The sequence below is a fragment of the Octodon degus genome, unplaced genomic scaffold (assembly GCF_000260255.1).
Source record: "Octodon degus isolate 3935 unplaced genomic scaffold, OctDeg1.0 scaffold00180, whole genome shotgun sequence".
In the NCBI taxonomy this organism is placed as follows: Eukaryota; Metazoa; Chordata; class Mammalia; order Rodentia; family Octodontidae; genus Octodon; species Octodon degus.
In genome coordinates, this window is record NW_004524756.1 from 601,631 (window position 1) to 625,160 (window position 23,530).

The 23,530-nt window shown below is 39.1% G+C and overlaps 2 protein-coding genes across 3 annotated transcripts in view; one reads left to right on the plus strand and one right to left on the minus strand.

The window, feature by feature from the left end:
• Positions 1–9,361, plus strand: part of Clgn (calmegin) — a 27,939-nt gene extending 18,578 nt beyond the window's left edge. For both annotated transcript variants that reach the window (XM_004643625.2, XM_023703789.1), the window contains exons 5-11: positions 1,232–1,345; positions 1,440–1,590; positions 3,531–3,746; positions 4,769–4,894; positions 5,086–5,245; positions 7,055–7,152; positions 8,696–9,361. In XM_004643625.2, the coding sequence (XP_004643682.1) occupies positions 1,232–1,345; positions 1,440–1,590; positions 3,531–3,746; positions 4,769–4,894; positions 5,086–5,245; positions 7,055–7,152; positions 8,696–8,776 (946 nt within the window). In that variant the 3' untranslated portion in view covers positions 8,777–9,361. The remainder of the gene's footprint in view (positions 1–1,231; positions 1,346–1,439; positions 1,591–3,530; positions 3,747–4,768; positions 4,895–5,085; positions 5,246–7,054; positions 7,153–8,695) is intronic.
• A 3,697-nt stretch (positions 9,362–13,058) lies between these two features.
• Scoc (short coiled-coil protein) lies at positions 13,059–21,805 on the minus strand. The gene is given in 6 exon segments (XM_004648955.2): positions 13,059–14,329; positions 16,578–16,661; positions 16,987–17,064; positions 21,628–21,687; positions 21,690–21,760; positions 21,762–21,805. Coding segments are annotated over 6 exon segments (480 nt in total). The 3' UTR covers positions 13,059–14,186.
• Positions 21,806–23,530: the final 1,725 nt, after the last annotated feature.

Consider the following 23,530-nt stretch of genomic DNA (forward strand, 5'->3'; position numbering starts at 1 on the left):
TTTATTTATTTATTTAAAGAACGACATGAGCTGGGGAGATGGCTCAGTGGAATAAGCACTTCCCTGGCAAGCGCAAGGGCCTGAGTTCAGTCCCCAGTTCTGAAAAAAAAAAAAAGAATGACATGAGAAACTGGGAAAATTGTCTTAAATTTCTATAGCTGGCACAGGGCTATTTCTTCATATAAAGGTAATGAGCTATCTAAAAAAATACAGAATTTTTTTTAATGAATTTAGTAAAGGGCCTACAGGTCTCACTACATAGACTGGACTCATAGTGATCTGCCTGTTTTCAGCCTCCCAAGCACTGGGATTACAGGTGCACACTACCACGCGCAGTCTCAATCGCTATCTCAGTGCACCCCGGGAGCAAGGCCAGCATGGAACGCTGGGGATCAAACCCCAGTCCCTGCGCCTGCCTAAGCAGGTGTTTTAGTCTGTTGAGCTATCTGGCTGACCCTACAGAATGGTTTTTGCAGATCACTTAGACTGTTAAATATACACTAAAGTCTCACAAGAGTAAATAACCATTTTTTACCTATCAGAATGGCAAATGTAAAAGGCTTGTTGACAGTGTTGGCAAGAATAGATGAAAATAAATATAATTATACAGTGCTGGTAGGACTGAATACAGAGAGTAACTTGGAAGACATCAAATTTAAAATGTACATATTCTCATAGGTAAGAAATGACACATGTTCCAAGATATCCATTAAAACATTGTTTATAATAGTAAAATTTTAGAAACACTGCCTCTGAAAACAGAGATGCCTAAATTATGGTATATACACAAAATATAAAATTATACAACTGTTAAGAATAGAGCAGATGTTGAGTGACTGAATTTATAAGTGACAAAAGCAAGGCCTAAAATATTGTGTACAGAATGCTGTCATTTGCGTATATACACATAGGCATATGAACATATGGATCGCCACAGAGTGTACACAAACATGGCAAGTGGACAAAAGTCTTAGGTGGATTAGATGCAGGGGAAGTTAGGCACCAATACCAAAGAGGTAGCATGTATACTGTTATTATGGCTTCCAGATTTTGTAGCATAGGCATTGTAGAACTTCTTGAATGGTGTTTTTGTGGTGCTGGGGATGGAACCCAGGGCCTTGCACTGAGCTACATCCCCGGCCCCTTGCCCCTTTCTGAAGACTGGGTTCCCCTCTGTTGCCCAGGGTAGACTGAAATTTGATCTCCTGCTTCTCCTTCATTATGTTTATAGGGATGAAGATGAACCTGCCCAAATAGAAGACACAAGTGCTGTCAAACCCCAAGGCTGGCTCGATAATGAACCAAAATTTATTCCAAATCCTGATGCTAAAAAACCTGATGACTGGTAAGCATTCTTCACCTTCCAATGTCAGTGTTTCTTATACAGCCAACAGGAAAGACTTGCGGTTACTGTATTTGTTTTATTGTGGTATCTTAAGGAATGAAGATATGGATGGAGAATGGGAGGCACCTCATATCCTTAATCCAGCATGTCGGATCGGGTGTGGTGAGTGGAAACCTCCTATGATAGATAACCCAAAATACAAAGGAGTGTGGAGACCACCAATGATCGATAATCCCAACTACCAGGTAATAACCAGTTGTGCCAAGTCCTTAGTACAGTTTAAAAATGTACTTGTTTGTCTTATCTATCTAATCATCAGTGATACTATGTTACCTTTTGGAAGTTTGGTTCAAAATCCTTCGAAGTCAAAGAAAATAGACCTCACCTAAGGTATACTGACAGAAATGAACTGCCACACATTCAGTCCTGCACTGCCCAATTGCCAGCATGTAATGCGAAACCTGACCTATGTGCAAGACTACAGCTGTCCACAAAGTCTAAAGTGATGTAGCTAAGATGCTGTCAGTGCACTGCTTAGAGCTCACTGGGCTGTGAATAAGCAGGCCGTAGCATGACAGCATGGCGTACGCATGGTACTTAGAAAACACTGGCGCTTATGTATAGTATTTGGAGTATTCTCAAACTTAATTTCTACTCAGAAGCTTTAATGATCATATTACCATGAACTTACTAACATCTGGGGGACTAATATATTGTTTACACTTTGGAAATTCTTTTCTATACCTTAGAAGTCATGTGTACTTTTTTTTCTTCTCTTATTCCTAAGCCTCTTACCCAACCTAACCCAACTTTTTCTTTCTCAAAAGATATTATGAGATTTAATCTAATCATTGATTTATTTCCTGGGAACTTTGAATATAAACCCCTGTATTTTTTAGATGTTTATAAATAGTTTTGTGATTAAAGTTTGGTAATGTTATTGAAATAGTTTTCTTTTAGAGATAAATATAATAATTTTGATCAAGAACTCAGATTGTACATTTGAAAATTTTGTTTTGCTTAATATGCCTTTATTATTAAAATTCAGAATGTTTATAAAGTATGATCAGATATACTTTTTAAAATTTTTTAAATTATTTGTTTATTTATTTGGTATAGGGTCTCACTACGGAGTTCAGACTCATAGTGATCCTCCTGTCTCAGCCTCCCCAGTGCTGGGATTACAGGTGTGTACCACCATGCCCAATTTTGGGGCTGGCACTATGCACCCAGGGTTCTGAGGCTGGCATAGCATGTGATACTGGGGATTGAACCCAGGTCCTTGCATTCTTAGACTGCCAAGCTATCTCCCCAGCTCAATCAAATATATTTTGAATATATCTAGCTATTTCCCCAGGCCAACAGATATATTTTGAGTATACCTACATTTTTATATTAAAATTTTTTATTTTAATCAATTTGTTCTCTAGTTTTATTGCTGCAATTAATCATTGACATTTTCAAATATTATATTTACATTGAGTTTACATATTTGAATTATTCATTATAGTTTTTCCTTGAAGTGTTTACCATAAAATGTTTCTTTTGCTAATGGTTTTGCTTAATGTATGTCCTTCTGATTACAGTTTAATCCCCTTAATACAAGAAGTTAGGTCTTGGTCAACTTGCATCCCTGATATCTGGCACAGAATAGTGATGTGTGATGGTGGAGTGAATCGTGAGTGGGCATGCTGTTTGATTGATTCCACTTGATTGACAGGGTAGCCATTTCAAAGACCTCGTGGGACTTTCATGTCAACTAATTGTTCTGAGGTTCAACTGTGATTGATTAATGATGACTGCCATGCATATATGTTAAGAAGAGGGGTTCTATTTTTGCTATATAATGATCTTTCTGAATTTAGCAATTTTAACATCTTGACTAGATTAATTTCATTAAGTCTAAAAAAAAGGCCTAAAATAATCGCTTGTGAAATTCATTCACACTTCTGTGCATTGGAGTTTCACTTTGCCTTTTTTGCAGATAAAACTCAGTATTAGTCATAGAAAGCATACAAAGAGTAAGAATAAACAAGGCTTTTTCCAGTACATTACTAATGAATTTATTTCATTTACAGTTTTGTTATCTGCTTCTTACTGATTTCTTCAACAGTAGCTACTTCTTAATGAACATTTCCAATGGAATTGTTTTATTTAAAATGTCTTCAATTATTATTTCTTTCAGGGAATCTGGAGTCCTCAAAAAATTCCTAATCCAGATTATTTTGAAGATGATCATCCATTTCTTCTCACGTCCTTCTCTGCTCTTGGTTTAGAGCTTTGGTCTATGACCTCTGACATCTACTTTGATAATTTTATTATCTGTTCAGACAAAGAAGTAGCAGATCACTGGGCTGAAGAAAGCTGGAGATTGAAAGTACTGATTGCCAATGCTAATGAGGTATGGTAGTGACCACAGTGACAGTAATGTGACTGGCTAGAGCAACATCAGGACTTGGTTCCATGGCCAGCTGTAGGGCACATAGATGGGCCTGGTAAAGGCAGGTGTGCAGTAGTAAGTATGTAGACAGAATCTGTAGCTTTTCTGTATTAGGACACTTAATTGAGACTGTACAGTGAACTACATATGCATCTGTCTACCAGCATTACTCATTCAGTTATGGCTTTAATGGGATTTGATGTCTTTATGTTACAGAAATAAGACTCCTTAGTATCTTTGTCATCTTACTGACTCAAGGCCAAACTGGTAGCGAAGATTTATACTCCTTTTAAGTACTTATGAAGATGATCAACCATCTAGAGAAATACAAAGAATTAACATTATTAAGCTGCGTTCCAGTTTTTTCCTCAAATTTTAGGACTATCTAGAAAAGACTCGGCTCAGTATCTGAACACAGGCCATCATTAAAATCAGTTAACTGTAAAGGAAGATTCATACCTTGCATATGGTTTCTTTGGACACTAGCAACACTCATCAAAAGAATAGGTTAAAAATGAATTTTTTGGCCTTGTATTTTATTAAGAGAAACAGTTTTCTTATTGAAGTTCATGTGTAAATCTGTTTATATAAAAAAGAAAGCACAGTAATTTTCAGGGGTAATTTAGTAGTTTCTTTAACAGTACTGAATGAATTATCAGAGTTGTGTCCTCTGTGAACCAGCTAATGTGTCTATACAAGGTAGTTACATTCTTGGCGTTAACAGGTGTCATCACTCTGGCTGGTAAGCTAGGCATTTGCACGTATGTAGTAAGAGTCCTCCTACCGCAAAGCCTCTCTGAGTGAGGCGTGCTGCTAACTAAATCTTCCAAAATGTAAGGTGGGAAAATAAAGATTTCTTTTATTACAGATCCATCAACTTTAATATAAAATGTCCAGGTAAAATACATACTTTGGGTAGACTGTTTTTCCAAGTGGAGAGCTGTGAAATACGAGTTACATCATTATGCTTGTTTCTCTTGTAGCCTGGCATATTTAGTCAGCTAATGGCAGCTGCTGAAGAGCACTGGTGGCTTTGGCTCATTTTCCTTGTCATAGCAGGCCTTCCGGTAATACTAATTACTTCATTTTATTGGCCAAGAAAAGTAAAGGTAAAATGAACTTCTTTCAACTTTACAGATTTGTTAGTGTTGAATTCTGTGATTCAACAAGTGATTTTTAAGAATGATAAAATACATTTCCTATAGTTTGTATTGATAGCTTACTATCGAGGTTATTCGTTTTTACAAAAAAATTTAAGTGTTTTGATTTTAGTAAAAATAGCTATGTTAAACTACTGCAGAAAAAATATGAAGACACAGAAGATAAAAAAAAAGCCGTGTGTAATCCACAAACAAAGGGAGCTCTAGAGCAAGAAGTGAAGGAAGAAAAAGCAGCCCTGGAGAAGCCTGTGGACATGGAGGTGGAAAACAAAGAAAGCGACGCTGAAATTCTTGAAAAAGGTGATGTGATGATCATGGCGTGGCCCTGAGCCTGGACGAGCTCGTACTCCTTACCAGACTGACACCTCTGAGCTCTCAGAATCTGGGGCTGTGGCAGTGGGGGAGGAGCCCTCCCTCCAGCTACTCTGCTTAGTCCTTCGCTGCAGGGAAAGACAATAAAGGTGTTCAGCTGCTTTGGGGCCTCGCCACTGTGAATCCTCCCTGCCATAGCTTTGCGAGGATGTCTTGCCTCTTGAGAATAAAAAAAAAGAAATGCACGGTATATATTTGACCTTTGTAGAAGGTATGAGGCAAATGATGTTAGCTCCTCCTCTGATGGCTATTGTGCATCAGTTTAACAGATAGAATAGTTTTCTTAAGGTATTACTAAGTCCTGTGTCCCCTTCACCCTGTGTGCAGCGCTCCTGAAAGTGGCATCTCTGAGGGCTGAGGTGGTTTGGTGGCTCTCAGTTGAGACCTTATGCACATCTAGGTAGAAATAAGAATATTAGGGCTGGCCAGATAGGTCAGTGGACTAAAGCACCTGCTTAGGCAGAGCGCAGTGGCCGGGGTTTGATCCCTGGAATGCTGTGCCAGCCCCGCCCCAGGGGCATGCTGAGACAGCTACTGAGACTGAGCATGGTGGCACGTGGCTTTAATCCCACTGTTTGGGAGGCTGAAAACAGGAGAATCACTCTGAGTCCGATCTACGAAGTGAGACCTTGTAGACCCTGTCTTTAATACATAAAAGAAAGAATATTCATATACCAAGTGTCCCAAGCTAAATTCCGATAAGCAACATGACTCCAAGCATTATTTCTAACTTCCCCTCCCCTCCCCCGTCTCCTTCCTTCCCCTCCTTTCCCTATTTAAGACAGCATCTCACTATGTAGCCCAGGTTGGCCTTGAATTCCCAGGATACTCCTCCCTCAGCCTCCTGAGTGCTGGGATGACAGGTGAGTGCCACCATGCCCAGCCCAGGCTCTTTAAAAAAAAAAAAATACACACACACACACATTTATAAATACCAGTTCACACAAACACTTGAAATAACTAGCTGCTGCATTTATTATACGTGTATATCTAAAACTCACTATGTTGTAAATTCTCAATTTTTATTAGTACATTGGTATTTCAGTGAGCATTAGAGGTGGTTGGGGCTGGAGCTATAACTCAGTACCCAGCTCACCTTAGAGGTTGTTTATATATTGTTCTTATTGGAATATTTAAGTAGTAGAAGATCCTTATTTGTAAAGAATGTCCACATATCCATGTTGTTTCACACTATGCATGTGGAAAGACCTGGGAGATTGGAGGTGATCATTGACGTCCCTTTCCCCAAACTCAATCTGCTTTTATTTTGATAGTTTTCACTATGTATAATTCCTAGGATTTTTTTATTTTCTATAGTTCTGAGGGAATATTAAGGTTTTGGTGGAATGGTGATGACAAGGTTGGAGGTTTGGTTAAATGTAATCTATAGAGTTGGTAAAGGAAAAAATAAATGGTAATAGTGTCCTCAAAGTTGTAAACAACTAGCATATTGAAGGATACACAGGTAACCAAAAATTAAGGGATGTAATCCTGAAACATCAACATAAAAGATGTTAGTTTTGGTTTTCATATTGCTTACAGTACTCTAAAAACTCATGCCTTACCTCAAAGAGGATGACTTCTTTATAAAAAGTGGTAAAATAATGAGTTCTTACAACTTGTACATTTTTGAAAGTCAGAAATTGATTTTAAATTTTTGAATTCAAATAAATCCCCTTGCTTGTATGTCAGCAAAATTCTCATTGAGTTTTGTCTTTAATAAACTCTGTATTCTAGAAGAGGAAAGTGAACCTGAGCAAAAGAGTGAAGAAGTTGAAGTCATAGAAGGGCAAGAAGAGGAGAATAAATCAAATAAGTCTGGATCAGAAGATGAGGTGAGGAAGTCTCTATGTGTGATATGTGGCTCATAAGCATTATTTCAATAAAAGCAGTGAACTTGTGAAGGAATTTTTGCCATATTTCTTCCAGCTTTCATAAGAGCCTCAATATTGTATTCTAAACATATCCATAAAGAAGGCATAAAGACTAACATATCTCTTAGTGCTCAATAAGATGAAAGATTGCCTATGATTTACAAAATGTAAAAATAGAACCACGTAGAAAAATCGACATTAGTAAGTATAATAAACAGATCATTTCAACATTTTAGACACCTTCATGACAAGATAAATTTTGTATAGCTTTTGTAAAAACACTCTAATTGTCTCAATACTTTGTTCTCAGGTTTTAAAATACTTCATGAGTAACGAATACTGTCTTCCTGATGTTTTTCCCAAATCGCTAATGAAATGAGGGCTTTTTTCTGTTAACTTCATGTCACCTTTTTTGCATCCTGATACACAAAGGCATTTTCTATCATGACCTTTTTTTTTCAGCCAGATTTTATAGAACCAGAAATCATCAGAGCTGTTGTGCCCAGTGTCAATCAACAGCCCGCGTGTCCGCTTCTCTAAGTCCTTTAGCCACACGGTATGCAGTCTATGCTGCTGCCTCTCATTAGGCAGGGGGAGTGTAGCTCTGCCTCGCCTGGCACCTGGGCTCACATCTATTTTATATCTTCTTGAAGAGATCTGTTGTTTAAATGTATTCTAAAGGTTATTCAGTATACCTACTCTGTACTGGTCTTAACTCCCTGTGTTTTTAAAGGGATGTTGGGAAATATTTTCTAGGTTGAATATCCATATTTTTGGGAAGCCAGATCAAAATCCTTTCTTCCGTAGCAGTTCTATTGAAGTCATTTTTCAGTTGTGATGTTCTTAATATATGACACTTGTACTTTTCCTGAATACATTCTGGCTACTTTTGTTTCACAAAATGTTTTGTGTATTTCTTAATTATGGTAATCAAGGTAAAACACCTTAATTATGTCTTTCAGGCTTTTAGTCTTACGCATATTTGTCGGTTAGCAAGTCAAATTCTGTGTAGTACAACCTTTACAACTAATAATGACTTTTATTTTGTATACTATAAGCATCTTCATTTACATTCTTGAAGGGCAAGAATTAAAAATCTCAGAACATACATTTGATATTTCCTTTTCTGTTCATCTCTTCTAATTGTTCTGGAGGTTCTGTGTATCAGAAGTTCTGAAAAAGGCTTATAAAACCATCTCACCAATTCACTGTAGAAATACTGTAATGATAGTGTTATTATATAATGAATATGTCACATAACCATTAAGTATGATGTTGAAACCAAGTTCTAAGTCATAAATAAAATGGTGAATAGAATTGTTAACATATTGTCAGTGCTTATCTGATAAAGATGGTTAGTCTAGAAATGTAATCATTCCAATGTACACATTTTTGAGCAGCTGCATGAAGCCACATGCATTAGGTAGAATTTGATCTTTAAAACATGTATCTTAGAGAATAATGAATCTATTATATACTATCATTTCTTTAATTTTTTTTGTAGATGAAAGAAGCAGATGAAAACACAGGATCTGGAGATGGACCAATAAAGTCACTGCGCAAAAGAAGAGTACGGAAGGACTGAGCTGCATTCAAGTTTTCAGTTCATGAGAGACTTGCTTGGCATTTTTGAGTCCCTGTGCCAGAACTTACCTGGAATCAATCTATACATCCTATTTATAAATATCTAGCGATGTTATTCTTTCAGATAGTCTTTCTTTTCAGGGGAAAAAAATAACTGAAGTTACATCATCTTTGAATTTGGAATTTTATAAAAAGTGGCAAGTTACATATCTGATTTATGAGACTGATATTATAAGACATTACAATTATAATAGTTTGAAGACAGTTTAGGTTTATACCAAGCAAAACGGTATGTAGCAATCTTACTGCTGTTCGAAAGGTCAGTTATTGGAATTTCCACTTAAATGACTATAACAAGATAAGTGATAGTTTTATAATAAAAATGAGTGTGTTCTGTTGCACAGAACTAAATACAATAAACTTTCTTATGGTTGTTTGATTATATCAGCAATTGAGAGTACTGTATTTGACTCAGTTTATGTCAAATTATACCGTCAGTTGTTCATATATAGATTCTATTGAACAGGTGATTTGGTGACCAAACATTAGTAAAACATCTGTCATTCACAGAATGTAATGTTGTGTATTTTACATTGGAATACAGTGACAACAGGCTTATGGTGTACAACCTTTCTCTTGAGCTTCTATAATTGTTTCATGCTAGAGTAGTCTGCCCCATTCAGAAAGTTCCTGTGCATTCATGGCTCTTGAAAATAAAATTTACATATTTTTATGGTTTAAATTATACCATTTTAACACATAGATTATCATTGGAGAGTCTTTATTATTATGAGATTCTTGTGGCTAGTATGAGTTCATCCTGCTTTGTATTTTTAATTTTGTTTTTTACCTTGACAGATTTGAGGCTGTGAGGATGGGAGTAGCGACTGTTCTTGCTCCTCCTGCTAGAGCACTTACCAAAGTCCCTGAACTACCTTATAGTGAAGCTGTGCTGTTCCACTTAAAATCTTTTGTTGAACAAGTACCAGGTATAGGGGATTTAAACCTTTGAGCCACAGAGCCTCTTTAATACTCAATCTCTAGAGCTGATTGAGTTGGATCCCTCCCTGAACACACACCCTTCTTTGGGCTGGCCCGTCCTACTTTCATAGGTACCACTTAGACCTCGAAGCTCTAGTTGCGCCTTTGACTAACAGAAGCCAAGCACAGCCCAGGAGACTATATACAGCCTGCTTCAGAGGGACAATTGAAAGTACATTACATACCTTTCTCCACTGCCATGTTCTAACTTTCCTAAATTGGTGGTGGAAATCTGAAGATACATAAGCCATGATTTGTATTTATTTAATATTAACTGAACTGAGCACATCCTATAGATTGTGATCTGTAGTGACTTACTGTTAAGTAATGTCCAAAGGGAAGACAAAAGGACAATTTTGGATGGAGGAAAGGTGTGCCTCTAATCTGTTCAAACTGCTATAACAAAATGCCATACATTGGTGGCTTGCAAACAACAGGAATTTCTGACAGTTCTGGAGGCTGGAAGCCAAATCAGGGAAAGTTTTGGTGAAGCTTCTCCCTAGATGCAACTACTCCAATCTCATTATCTTCTTTTTTATAAGGGCACTAACCATGTCCTTAAGGCGCCACCCTCGTGCTCTAAGAGGGCCACATTATTATGTTAAGAGTTTCAACAGCACACAGTGTTTCACTAGTGTGATGGTTCTTCCATGCAATCCATCAATAAGTTTAGAGAGTTTTAAAGAAAAAATATTTTGACACTTACTGAAAGTTATTCTGACACATCTTCAGAACCATTGTGATAAATGTCAAGATTGTCATAACAGGGAGAGAAATCAGGCTCAGGTTCATTGTTAAAGTATACTCAGTGAACAGTGAAGCTGTCAGTGAGTGGAATCTTCTTAAGAGGAAACCTGAAGGCAAAGGGATCCTTGCTAAAGATCCTTGCTGAAGGTAGGCCAGGATGATGCGACACGGTAGGTAAGGGACTGAAGAGTTTGATCAGCTATGGAGGGTGAGCAGCTATTGAGGATGGGGACTCCTCTACACTAGTTTAGCAGGGGTTTTGGTAAACTGGACGAGACAGAGCAAGATGGCCTCAAGATGAGGCCTGTGCTGGCCCCACCCCCAGGGTACGCTGAGACAGCCATTGAGACTGGGCGTGGTGGTGCGCACCTATAACTCAGTGCTTGGGAGGCTGAAAACAGGAGGATCACTATAAGTCTGATCTGTGTAGTGAGACCCTGTACTAAATACATAAAAAAAAGCAAAAAAGATGAGGCCTGGAGAAAAACTTGTGTAAAATTGAGTGAAGGAACATTTTTGTGAGAAACTAGAATAGTCCTTATGCACGCTTGCCATATGTATTTCTAATATAGAAAATCAAAATATGTATGGTATTTGCCTACCATAAACATGACAAGCAGGTGGGGCGCAGCATTTCAGGCAATATTTTGTCAACCTATTAGGACAATAGTAAGTACTAGAAGCAGTTGAAACAGCCAGAATGTTAAATGATTAGCTATTCCTTGATGCTTGTAACAAGGTATCACAAAAAGTACTCAGCAGTTTTCAAACACAGATGTAAGGGAACAGAGTTTAGATATCAGAAAACTTACCGAATTAGAAAGTTACCGCTGCCCTCAGAGGTTCAAAACTGTCACTGTCAGATGTGGGACACAGACAAGAAGCCTAGTGAAGAAGCCATTCTGGCAGCTGTGGAGTCCTGGCTGTGTAGCAATATGGTTACAGCACTCAGTGCAGCGTTATTCTCAGCTAGTCCTAGATAGCCTCTATTAACAAGAGGCAGGACTGTGAGGAAGCAAACACTTTGGGAATCTGGGCTAGAAAAGGCTTCACTGTGGTTCCTGACATACGGAACCTAGAAGCCTATAAAGGCTTGAGTGTCTTAGGGAATTACACTGCAAAAGAAATGTGAGCTTGGCTTTAAGATGGGCAGCAAGCTCAGACCAGCAGCAGGTGAAATGTTTTCACACTTCTATGGAAGAGCACTCCCCGCTCCTACTTCAGGTGTTGCCATGGGGAAAATCAGAATGGAATTACTTTTCAGTAGGGAAGTCATGAAGGTCAGTGAAAAGGTCCATATCTAGGTCTGAGGAATGTGACAACTACTACAGACAGAATCTTCACAAGGTCTCTAAGCATTCGTTTCTTGTATTCTAAGTATTTTATCTCACTTTCCAAATTGAGAGTATTTAGCTACTGTCTTCTACTATATTATAAATCAGGGACAGCACTTGTAAATGGCCTACCAGTTTAGAGATTAAAATCTATAACCATTAAAAACTAACTGATGGATCTTAATAGCCTGGATTTTGAGCTAACCCATGAACTTTCTACTTGAGGGAACAATTACTTAGTAGCAAGAAAAGACAGCTGTGCCTAAGGCCAGCAAAAGCATTCACCTACTTCTAGGAGTAAAGGTGTTGCTAGAATGTGGCTTCCCAGGCAAGCAACTGCATTTCTTAGTCCTCTAGATGTAACTGAGTCGCCACACAACTGTAATGCAGGAAAACATGACCATTTCTAGGTCCAGCCCATAAAAACTTGGCTAGATGTGCACTTCTGTGCTAATTTTTTTTTTTTTTCTTAGAATATCAGTGATTAGAGTGACTTGGGAAGCAAGGTGGCCAAAGGCAGAGCCATCTTCAGTACCTGCAGTGAACTGTGTGCAGCAAAGCCGACCAGCCTGGAATGTTCACGCAGAACCCCTGCTGGTGGAGATGCAGCTGTGTTTTATATCACTGGGTCTCACATTACAGTAGCTGGCCTGACTAGAACCTACTTTTTCCTGGAGCTCTTGCATCCTTTTCTTTCAACACTTTGCTTTTATGTTCTAACCAATGTATCACATGCTGTAATATTAGCACTAAAATATTTCCCTAAAGACTCAGAGCCAGATACTTAAGATACTCCGTTTATACTATAACAGTTAACCCAATACACCACACCAGCCTCTCTTCCTATCATCTCATTTACTTAAGGAACTATATCAAAACACAATCTCTGAAACAGCTTTTTATTAAACAGCAAAGCAGAACTGCAACACAATTTTAAATAGTTTTTAAATTAGGTCACAAAAGGGATGCAAATGTTTGCATTATGACTATTACATATCCATACAGCTAAAGTCATCAAATATTACACCAATAGATAAGATTATTCCACTGATTAGAAGTAGTTCAAATCTAGTAACCATAAACTATATTAGATCTCTTCCTATTATAACATTTTAATATTTCTTTTGACATTAATTCCTTTACTAAATGGAATTTACAAACTAAATTTTTAAAAACTTTTAATGACCAAAACTCCACAAAACAAGTAGTTCAATTTACAGAAAATTCTGGAAGAATACATGAGATAAAATACTGAATAAGGTTGGCAATTATCAGAGTAAAATCTTCCCACTTATTCATGACTGACACTAATACACTCAAAAGAATTCTGCAGAAGTTGATCTACTAGGGATTACAAATAAATCTTGAGACATAACTGGCCTTTCTAACATGTGGCCTGGCTTACAAAAGGCCAAACTTAACCTACTTTCCAACATAATTCTTAAAAGACCTACTCTGTGCTAGAGAAAACAAACTTGGAATGAAAACATCTGGAATTGGTTAACACTTTTTATTGAGTTATTTTCTACCCTGTTTCTGTACTTTCTCAAGGATTTTTTTTTTAACTTTTAACACAATTAGACTACTTACCTTTTCAGATAACTGGGTTATTTTGTGCAAAAGGAAGTTTTTAAAAATCTTCCCAATGTTTTAAAGAAAAATCTTTACTTTATAGAATTAATCTGTTTTAAAATGATTAAAGAGAAACCAGCAATCCTACTACTATCACAAATGACTATCCCTAACTGACAAAGTATCTTATTTTGGTTAAGTCGCAAGAATTAGAGCTCAGGTTACTCTTACAGGGATTAACTAGTCAAAGTAATTTTACAAATGTGAAACCACTGTTTTTCCTAGGAAAGCAAAGTAGAGAAGAAGAGGCAAATGGAGAAGAGGCACACGATGGTGGACACGGTACATAAAGCTGTGCATTCAGTATATGATTTTGGTCACTTTTTCACAACATGGTTATTTCCTGTATATCTTACCAAGCCTATAATAAAAGACAGTGCTAAACCTAGATATCAAAGCAAATTTGATAAAACATCTTCAAGTTTCATAAATATATGCAATTCTAATTATAAAGTCTCTACAATACATTCGCACATTTTTAGACTAACAATACACAAATTCATGGAAGTCTTCTGTTATGCAGTTAATTTTGCTAGGTCTGACAATATCTTCATAAATATTCAATGAAGCCACAAAGTACTGTAACTTTTGGAATCTATCCAAGTTTAAAGAACAAAATCAGCAGCAATTCCATAAAACAGAAGGGAAATCAATCCCTTACTTTCTTTTGCTTTTTGTGTCAGTTGTCTGAAAAACACTAGAAGCAGACATGAGGTTTTCTATATATTGTCCAAGAACCTGGTTTTCGGATTTTAACTTCAGATTTTCTTCCTTAACTGCATCTACTCTTGCAGAAAGATCTGTATTAAAAAAAAAAATCGTTATCAATAAAATAATAGCAATAACTCCACACACAACATATTTCAGGTTCATTCTTAAAGACTACATGTAGCTGAGGATATTGCATGGTGGCAGAGCACTCGTGTAACATACACAAGGCCCTGGGTTAAATCCCAAAGGGCTACAAAAATAAAAAACATCGCAGTCCAAATTCTCTGTTTTTAAATTCGGAGGACTTTAGAGCCCACTAAGGTAAACAAAGTGAGTATAATTCAGTAGAAACTAGGTCCTAAGAAATTTCACATTACTCTTTATAAATAGCATTTATGTTAACTCTCAAAATGGTTAAAGGAACCAACCTTATTTTTAAAATGTAAATGCCTTAAAATAGAAATCTAAGTCTTTACTAGAACTGTTTATGTAGTAGATTAACAACTGCATTCACATATTGGATAAAGACAGGCAGTTTCCAAATTGATCATGTTGTATGAAAATTCAAACTTTCAAACTTATCAAAATTGATCATTTTCTATTTTTATACTAACTACAAATATTAAAAGATCATATGATCAAATAAAAATGACCTCCATTTATTCTTTGAACAAATATGTACTTAATGCCCTTTAGCAGCCAAGCTCTGTTCTAGAAGCAACGGCAAAGAGAAAAGGTGTGTGTGGGCGTGCACTATGAGCAGACACAGAGTGGGCATCAGCAGCAAACGCTAAGAGACACAGCGCAGAGCTGGACGGAGCAAAAGCAGTGAGGGGAAAGTCAGAGGGGTGACGGCCATAAGGAGCAGACGCTGCTTGGTTCTACGCTGAGGCAGAGAATCTGACCGGAGGCCTTAAGGGAAGGGATGAGCCACCTGCGTGAGCAGCGGCTAGGCGAAGCCAAGGTGCAAGCACGCTTGGCTGGGGTGGGAAAGAACCGGAGGCCCACAGTCTGAGGTGGATTGGTGAGGCAATGCGACACGACCTTGAGAGGTAACATGAAGTCACACAAGCTGGCGGCTGTTAGCTGTCAGAGGGGAAGTCCTGGGAGATTGAGGTGACAGCATCTGCTCACTCTCGGGCCCAAAGGACACAGCGTTTTACTTTCATTAAACGTGGAAAGATGTCACTGTAGTAGTACGAGTTTTTTGTAAAACATTTAGAAAACAAAAAAACTCCGGTCATTCCTTTTTAATCTCTGAGGTTAATATGTTGTTTTCACTTTAATATAAGCTCTATTACAATAGACTCAGTTTATGTAAGGCTAGGATTTGAAAAGAGCTCCCATACTATACAGCGTCATGTTAGACTTAGTGAACCATATCTGTTCTTTTAAACCACTGCCCAAACCTAAAACCAGGAGGAAAGGGAAAAAAAAAAAAAAAAAAAAGCTATGAAAATGGACATTTTGTTAACCCAGGTGAATAACAACATGTTAATAAAAAGTCCATTTTCATAGCTTTTTTTCCCTTTCCTCCTGGTTTTAGGTTCAGGCAGTGGTTTATGATGCACCTAAGGAGTCACCTAGAGAGAAAACATTCTCTCAGGCTTTCTTAGAAAGCAAATTGGTCAAGCAATGGCTGTGACTCATCCACATGGCTGACACTGACAAAGGATCTACAAACTGCGGTACAGGCTTTCAGGGTAAATCCTGAGAGGATTTGACTGACCTTGTCAGATACAAAAGTTACATTTCTTGTTATATAGGACTTGCCTTATCTTGGTCTTAATCATCTAGCAGAAAAGTATAAAAACGAGGTATAGAAAGTAAAGCCATGTTAATATGCTGAGCTGTAAAAGGTTCAACTCAACAACTTCTGACATTGCCAGCCTTACGGATAACCCACTACTATTATGGACTACTGGACTATATTGGATTATTTTGCTGAATTTATGCACCTAAAATATTTAAATGGCAATGGAATATCCATCTCTGACAAAACTAAACAAAAAAAGGGGATATAAATGAAAGACCATTTTGCATCTGCATATACAAAATAGGATAGATATACAGCTACTTTCTCTTAATGAGAAGAGAGACTTGTACTAATAGTGTTTGGACAGGATATCATGTCTGCATCTTGTACTATGAATAACCACTACGAAGACAACAATATGCAATGTATTAATTATTGAAATGGTCTCAATCCGTTTTGAAACTCTTTGCTATTTCTCAATAAAAGAAAAAAATGGACTTTCGCACAAACAAAGATGGCAACATAAATACTTACAACTTCAATTAATAGAATGTTCATAAAGCTACAAAATGCAAGCTAACCTTCAAGTGTGTGCTGGAGTTCCAACACTTGATTAATAAGTCGTGTTTTTTCCTCCAGTTCCACCTGATTTTCAGCATCAACTGCTGTAATGAAAGGGTCAGATTTACTGTTAACATTAGGCACCACTTGCGTACTGTAGCACTTAAAAGCCTCCAAAACATTTTATATCCATCGTCTTAACTGACTTATACGAGAGCCCTCTGAATTACAAAACTAAATCTCTACATCACTGATGAGGACACAAAGGTAAAAGTAAGTTAAGGAATGAAAACTGCCTTAGAGCTCTTCTAGAACTAGAAAGGATACAAATAAGCGAGCCAAGACTCTATCCTTCTAGAGACTGTTTCTCTGCTCTTTGCATTGCTAATAAAGCGAAGCGTCCACAAAAAATGAAAATGAAGACTATACCATCCATGTCAGCATTCATCATCTTGGGCCTTGGGTATAAACTTTTGGGCCTTGGATATAAAATCTTCGATGGATAGCCTGCAAAAAGTAAAAAAAAAAAAAAAAAAAAGATACTTAAGAGTTATGAAAAACAAATATGTAAATATTAGATGATATGTATCTTTTCTAGAGAATAATACAATAATAAACATGATTTATAAAAATATTTCAAATCCTTATTAAGCATTTTACTCTAGGAATTTAGCCTACGATAATTACAACAAAGGTAAAATTATATATGTAAAAAGCTTCAATCTTAAACCAGTAGTGCCAGGGAGATAGCTCAGCGGCCTAAGCGCCTGCCTGGCAAGCGCAAGGTTCTTAGTTCAGTCCCTGATACCACAAAAACAGATCAGAAACAGTTCATTCAGTGTGGGAAATTACAGTTGCAATGTAATAATGGAGCCCCTTTAAAAATAATTATGGGGTTGGCGATACAGCTCAGCTGACTAAGCACCTGCTTAGGCAAGCGCAGGGACCTGGGTTCAATCCAGGCACCACAGGCTGCGCCGGCCCCACCCCCAAGCACACTGAGCCGGCTACCAAAACCAGGCATGGTGGTGCACACCTGTAATCCCAGCTCTGGGGAGGCTGAAAACAAGAGGATAACTATGAGTCAGAGCTGTGTGTCATGCGGCCCTGTACCAAATATATAAAAAATAAATAAAATAAAAAATACAATTTTAAAAAATACGGTTACTCTAATAATATGGCAGACTGTTTACAAAAATATTTAGTAATCTAAATTATGTGAAGTAATAAAAGCAAAGAACACAGCACATTAGGGATGACAGCAGGAAAGAAATCCTTTTGAAAATATTCTTAAGTATTCCTTCATGTATAATGTTTAACTTTTTTATACATAAAATTCTAAAGAAAACTATCTGAGTCACTAACAATAAATTTAAAATGTCCATTTGCCTCCTGGTTCTGGTTAAATCAAAGCAGATTAATCAGCACACAGAAGAGTAAATACGTACATAAACATCTTACTATCTCTTTTCTTTCCTTTTTGTATTTTAGGGAAGGATCCACAGAGTGTTCAGGGTCTCACTACTAGATCAGACTCATAATGATTCTCCTGTTTACAGCCTCCCAAGTGCTGGGATTATAGGCATCACCACTACACCCAGTTTCAATCGCTGTCTCAGCATGCCCTGGAGGCAGGGCCAGCTCAACACACCAGGGACCAAATCCAGCCACTGCACTTGCCTAAGTAGGCGCTTTAATCCGCTGAGCTATCAGGCCGGCCCAACATCTTACTATTTCAATAAAAGGGTCAGAAATTTAGAGCACAAAATCCCTATGAAAAAAGTTCTGCTCTATTTTTGAGTCTTTTCTCATTTCATGCTCAAAGCTTATTAATTGTTACTAGAACGTTAAAGAGCTGTTAGCTAGTTAAACCTGCACTGAAGCAACCTAGACCCTTTGTCAACAAGTATTTACTGAACACCCAGTATACCCAAGGCACTGTTACACCTTCTGTGTTGAACAGTGGATTCCCGACCTATGGAACAAAGATGCCTACACACCAGAAACAGAACCACAATGGAGATATCAATGGCTTGACTTGGGGTGAGGGGGTGGAAGAAGGGCAGAAAAACAGGGGTAAGAGAGCCTATATAACATTCAATATTGAGGGAGGGTGCACATCTATAACTCCACACTCAGGGGGCTGAGGCAGGAGGACTGAGAAGAGTTTAAGGGCAGCCTGAACTGCATACCAAGACCCTGGCTCATACGTGCACATGTGCATGCGTACATACACACACACACAGATTGAGGAAAGGGTGGTGGCATAAAGGCAGTGCCACAGGATGGTGCTCCAGGGCACCACAGCCCAGGTCAGCACTGCTGACATCATAATCTATGGGAGCTCCACCCCAAGGACTACATGATACAAAACCTGAGCAACTGCAGAAGCAGCTGTGCAGAAAGGCACTCTCTCTAACAGAGCAGAGCAGCACATTACCCACCCACCTTCACAACAACGAACAGTAACTTTCTTTTACTGTAATGTGATGAAACAGAAATGCTTCAAAATGCTACTATTACATATACTCTTAGTATTGCATTAGGCTTAGAGTAATAAACTTTCTTTCCATGGGGGGGGGGTCAAAGGGTTTGCTGATTTATGCTAAAATGTTGGCCATGCATTAATTTTCTTTTAAAAGAGGATCAGTCCTCAAACTGCATGCCGTCTATACTAACACTTTCTACATCCTACCTGAGCGGCTACAGTTGCTCAGGTTTTGTATCATGTAGCCCTTGGGGTGGAGGCGCCCGTAGATGATGTCATCAGCAGTGCTGTCCTGGGCTGTGAGGTGCCCTGGAGCACCATTCTGTGACACTGCCTTTATGCCACCAATCTCTGTGTGCGTGCACGCACGCATGATACAGTCTTGTGTACCAGTGCCTATGTACCTAGTACAAGACTGCAAATTTTCAACTACATAATCCTTTTTATCTAGAGCTGCACCCATGACATCAATCTATGTCAAATGTGATCTGAAAAGTTCAATCTAAACTTCTTTTGTTCACTCACACAAATGTAAACTGGAGATGAAGAAAATCCAGACCAAAACAGCTCAATGTGGGAAAGATGACACAAACATCTGGGATACCAAGGCTGCTCTGCAAAACTTGCCTCAGATCTGAACTGGACATGATACAAGATTTTGGAGTTCAGGTTTAAAAACTTTTCTCAAAAAGTCCTAGCAAATTTTAATGCCTAGCTGTATCCACCCTTTTCTAGCAAAAGAGAATCTAGAGAGCATTTAAATCCAGGAAGCAGATGGTGCAGAGAAAATGTGAATCATGTGGCAAGCATTAGAACAAGATATATTATCTTTTCTAGGCCCACACACTGAATTGTGACCAAAGGTGGTCATCTTGCTCCAAGTGCCTCTATTTCTCTTGTAAGATCTCTTCTCAGGAGAGAGTTTTTGCAGTAATTAAGAACATGGGCTTACATTACCTGCATCCAAATCCTAGCTCTGAAACCACAGGCAAAGTTAAAATCTCCACCGTTCCCTCATGTGTAAGGAGGGATACTAAAAGAATGCACCTCAGGGGTTTGCTGTAAGGACTGAATGGGTTGACATATACGCGCTTTGGTGTCTTGTAAGTACTGAATAAACGTTAGCTATTTGCTACTTTTTACCTTTTTGCCCCACAAGAAGAATTTTAGAAAATTCTCTGGTCCAGCTGTTTTATTTTACAAGTAAACCCAGGCCACAGGTGAGAATGGCTAGCTTAAGGTCATAGCAGTGATCCCCAGAGTAAGACCAAATGTCCCAGGCTGGTTTTCCCTCACTATTCCACCAAAAGGATTCTCTTATCTCTCACCTGACACTCCATTCAACCTCAACCACTCAACTTTTCTATGTTCACAACTGACTTTAATCATCTGTTGTCTAGTAAGACTGCCAAAATCTTACACGTACTATTTTGTATCAATAAGGAATTTTCGATTTATGAAAGTGGATATTAAGTATCAGAAAGGCTGTGCATTTTGCCTCATGTTTCACAGTCAGTGTACCATGAATTTGAATCCAAATCTGCGTGGCTCCTGTTTTTTCTACTATGCAATGACAAGCACAATCTTCCAAAATAGAACACCTCACTTACAGTTCTAATTTAAATTTGGCAAATAATTTTGCAACCCGTTATCAAATTTCTTTGGTGTTTCCACTAAGCAACTGAAGATAAATTTAGGGGCCAGGGAGATGTCTCAGTGGAATAAGCACTACCCTGGCAAGAGCAAGGGCCTGAGTTCAATCCCTGGTTCTGCCTAAAAAAATTAAAAATGAAGATAAATTTCATTAATTTTAAACTGCATCAACACCCATGGTTTGTTTGGGGTTGTTCAAGTTACCTACGTAATTCCAGCTTCAAATTCCACAAAACCAAGAAACTATTTAAAGATTTAAACTTAAGCTAGTTCCCCAAAGAGTCACGGCCGCAGAGTTCCGCGAAAGAGCAGGATGGGTACCTAGATTTGCAGGTATCGCTTTGGAGCTCAGAATAAGGAGCTAAGACGTTGCCGACACATCTGCCCTTAATGCTGTGACATCACAGTCTGGGATAGATACATTGTATAACATGTATACGCGCCTTTCAGGATTGCACGCCCTTTCTCCTTTCCAAATCTTAACCCTCCAAACTTGTTTAGCAGGACTCCAGAGAAAAGCTGACGAAGAAACGAAGGCAGCTTCCAGCTCAGGGACAGCGGTCCCATCCCTCGCGCCCCGCTGTCCAGCCTCGCTCGCCACCCCGGCTCTCGCAAGGCCGAGCCCAGCGCGCTGCCCTCCCACCCACGCCGCCCACGTTCCGCGCCCGCAGGAGGCAAGGACCGCGCGCGCCCGGCCGCTGCGGAGACTGCGCATCTCCTCTCCGTCGGGGACCCCCGGCGGCCCCCACCCCAACAATCCCGGGGCCCGTTCGCGAGGCCAGGAGAGAAAACTGCGCAGGGAGCCAGGCCGCGCCACCCCCACGACGCTCGGCCTGAGCGCCGGGCTGCGTCCAGCCCGCCCCGCCCTCCAAGCCCTGGGCGGCCACCCGAGCACCGGGGAGGCCCTCCCGCGTCCAGTCCGCCCTCACCTTTAGCCTGAGGCGCCAGGAGGGCGTGGGACGATCCGGTGGATGCCTCAGCTTCTGAGCTCGGACCAACTGACACCGGCGGACTCGCCCTCTCGGACCACAGAGCGTGCGCCGAGAGAGCAAGCCCGCCCCGCCCCGCTGCCCGCCAATCACAGGCCGAGGACGTACGCCTGCGCATTAGTTGCCCGCCGCTAAAGCGCCGGGATGCACCTTGGCCATAACAAAAGGGCTTTGAGGCCCAATCAGAATTAAGATCTTTGGGGGCGGGTCCGGAAAAGCAACAGCCAATGAAAGCACAGAAGTGGGGCTCGGATTGGAAAAGCTAATTCTCGCCTAGTGGATCTTGTGTCATTGCTGAGCTTGATAAATGGAGCCAAATCTAGGCGGAAAATGCTGGCTACTGTCAAGGAGTTTGTTGGTATGCGCTGAACGAGAGACAATTCAATCAAATTCAAGACCAGAGCATGAGCAGACAGATCAGAGGAAGCAAGCCTGTGCAATACTGTGGTCTCCCGATTACCAAAGCAGACTGATCCATATTTTTACATTTTTACAATCAGAAAGCTCATCAAATGTAGCGCTAATGGAATGTTTCTCTCCGTATTTCTCTAAACTATTATTAAATATATACTGTCCCTGACCACTAAATGACATCTTAGAATTAAGAAGTAGGACTTTGCATGGCCTTTTCACTCAAACTTATCGTTTGATTTTTGCAGCATCCCCCACAGAAAAACTTGAAACCTAATAGTAAATACATTTCAATGCAAAGTCATACTTGCGGGACAGAATGCTACATGCCAACTTTAAGGTGTGACGCAATCTCCACGATGCTGTTCCTTGTAGCACCAGAAGCACAGCACCCTGCTGGGTTTATTATTCATGGAGCATAGGACACACACCATGGCAACACATTCTTGTTTTAACTTTGTAGGGGTGAGCTTTATGTGTACTCCGTCTTGGCCTTTCCCTTTTAGCACAGTTTACTGACACATCGGCTTAATCCTTTTAGGGCCTCCATTTTAAAAAAATCCTCAAGTTGGCTGGAACCATAATATATATTTTGAGGAAATTTACTAGACTGCAGTGCAGAAGCTAAATAGTTGGGGGGGGGGAATCCAACATAAAACTATTAGTGCCACAAAAGAGTAGAGGGGATGGGTGTAATGTCCGAAGACAGTATTGGAAGAGGAATGACTAAGAATGTTTTAAAATTGTGAAATACTTGGGACCCTCAAGTGCAAGAAGTCCTTTTGTCGTATATATCCATGTATCTTCCTCTGAGCTACAAACCCAGCCAGGCAGGTACTTCTTCTTGAGAAGACTAGTATAAAGAATAGATGCAGTGTTGAAACTATTGCAAAACCCTAAAAAACCAAGAAAAACTACTAAAAGTAACAATTTTGCTAGAACTTAAAAAAAAAACTATTCTAGTTGTGAATATATAACTTACTGTCATAACTATTTTGGCAGAACCAGGAATTGAACTCAGGCCCTTGCGCTTGCCAGGGAAGTGCTTATTCGACTGAGGCATCTCCCCGGCACTGTCATAACTATTTTGAACGCAGTGCTATTAAGTATATTAACACTGTTGTAAACCTTCAGGTCTCTTTTCATTTTCCCAAACTGAAACTCTATTCTCATACACCAATCCCTACTTCCCAGTCTCTACACCCCCTGACAATCTCTTATTCCACTTTCTTTAATAGTTTGGCTACTCTAATTACCTAATAGAGGTAGAATTATTATCGTCAGTGTTCACGTTGTGGTATATTGCAGAATGTCCTTTTAAAGGCTGAACAGTCATATTTGCTTACCCTTTTGTCTCTCAACAAACACTTTGATTTCTTTTAGCTTTTGGTTATTGTGAATAGTTCTTCTATCAACACATATGTGCAACTTT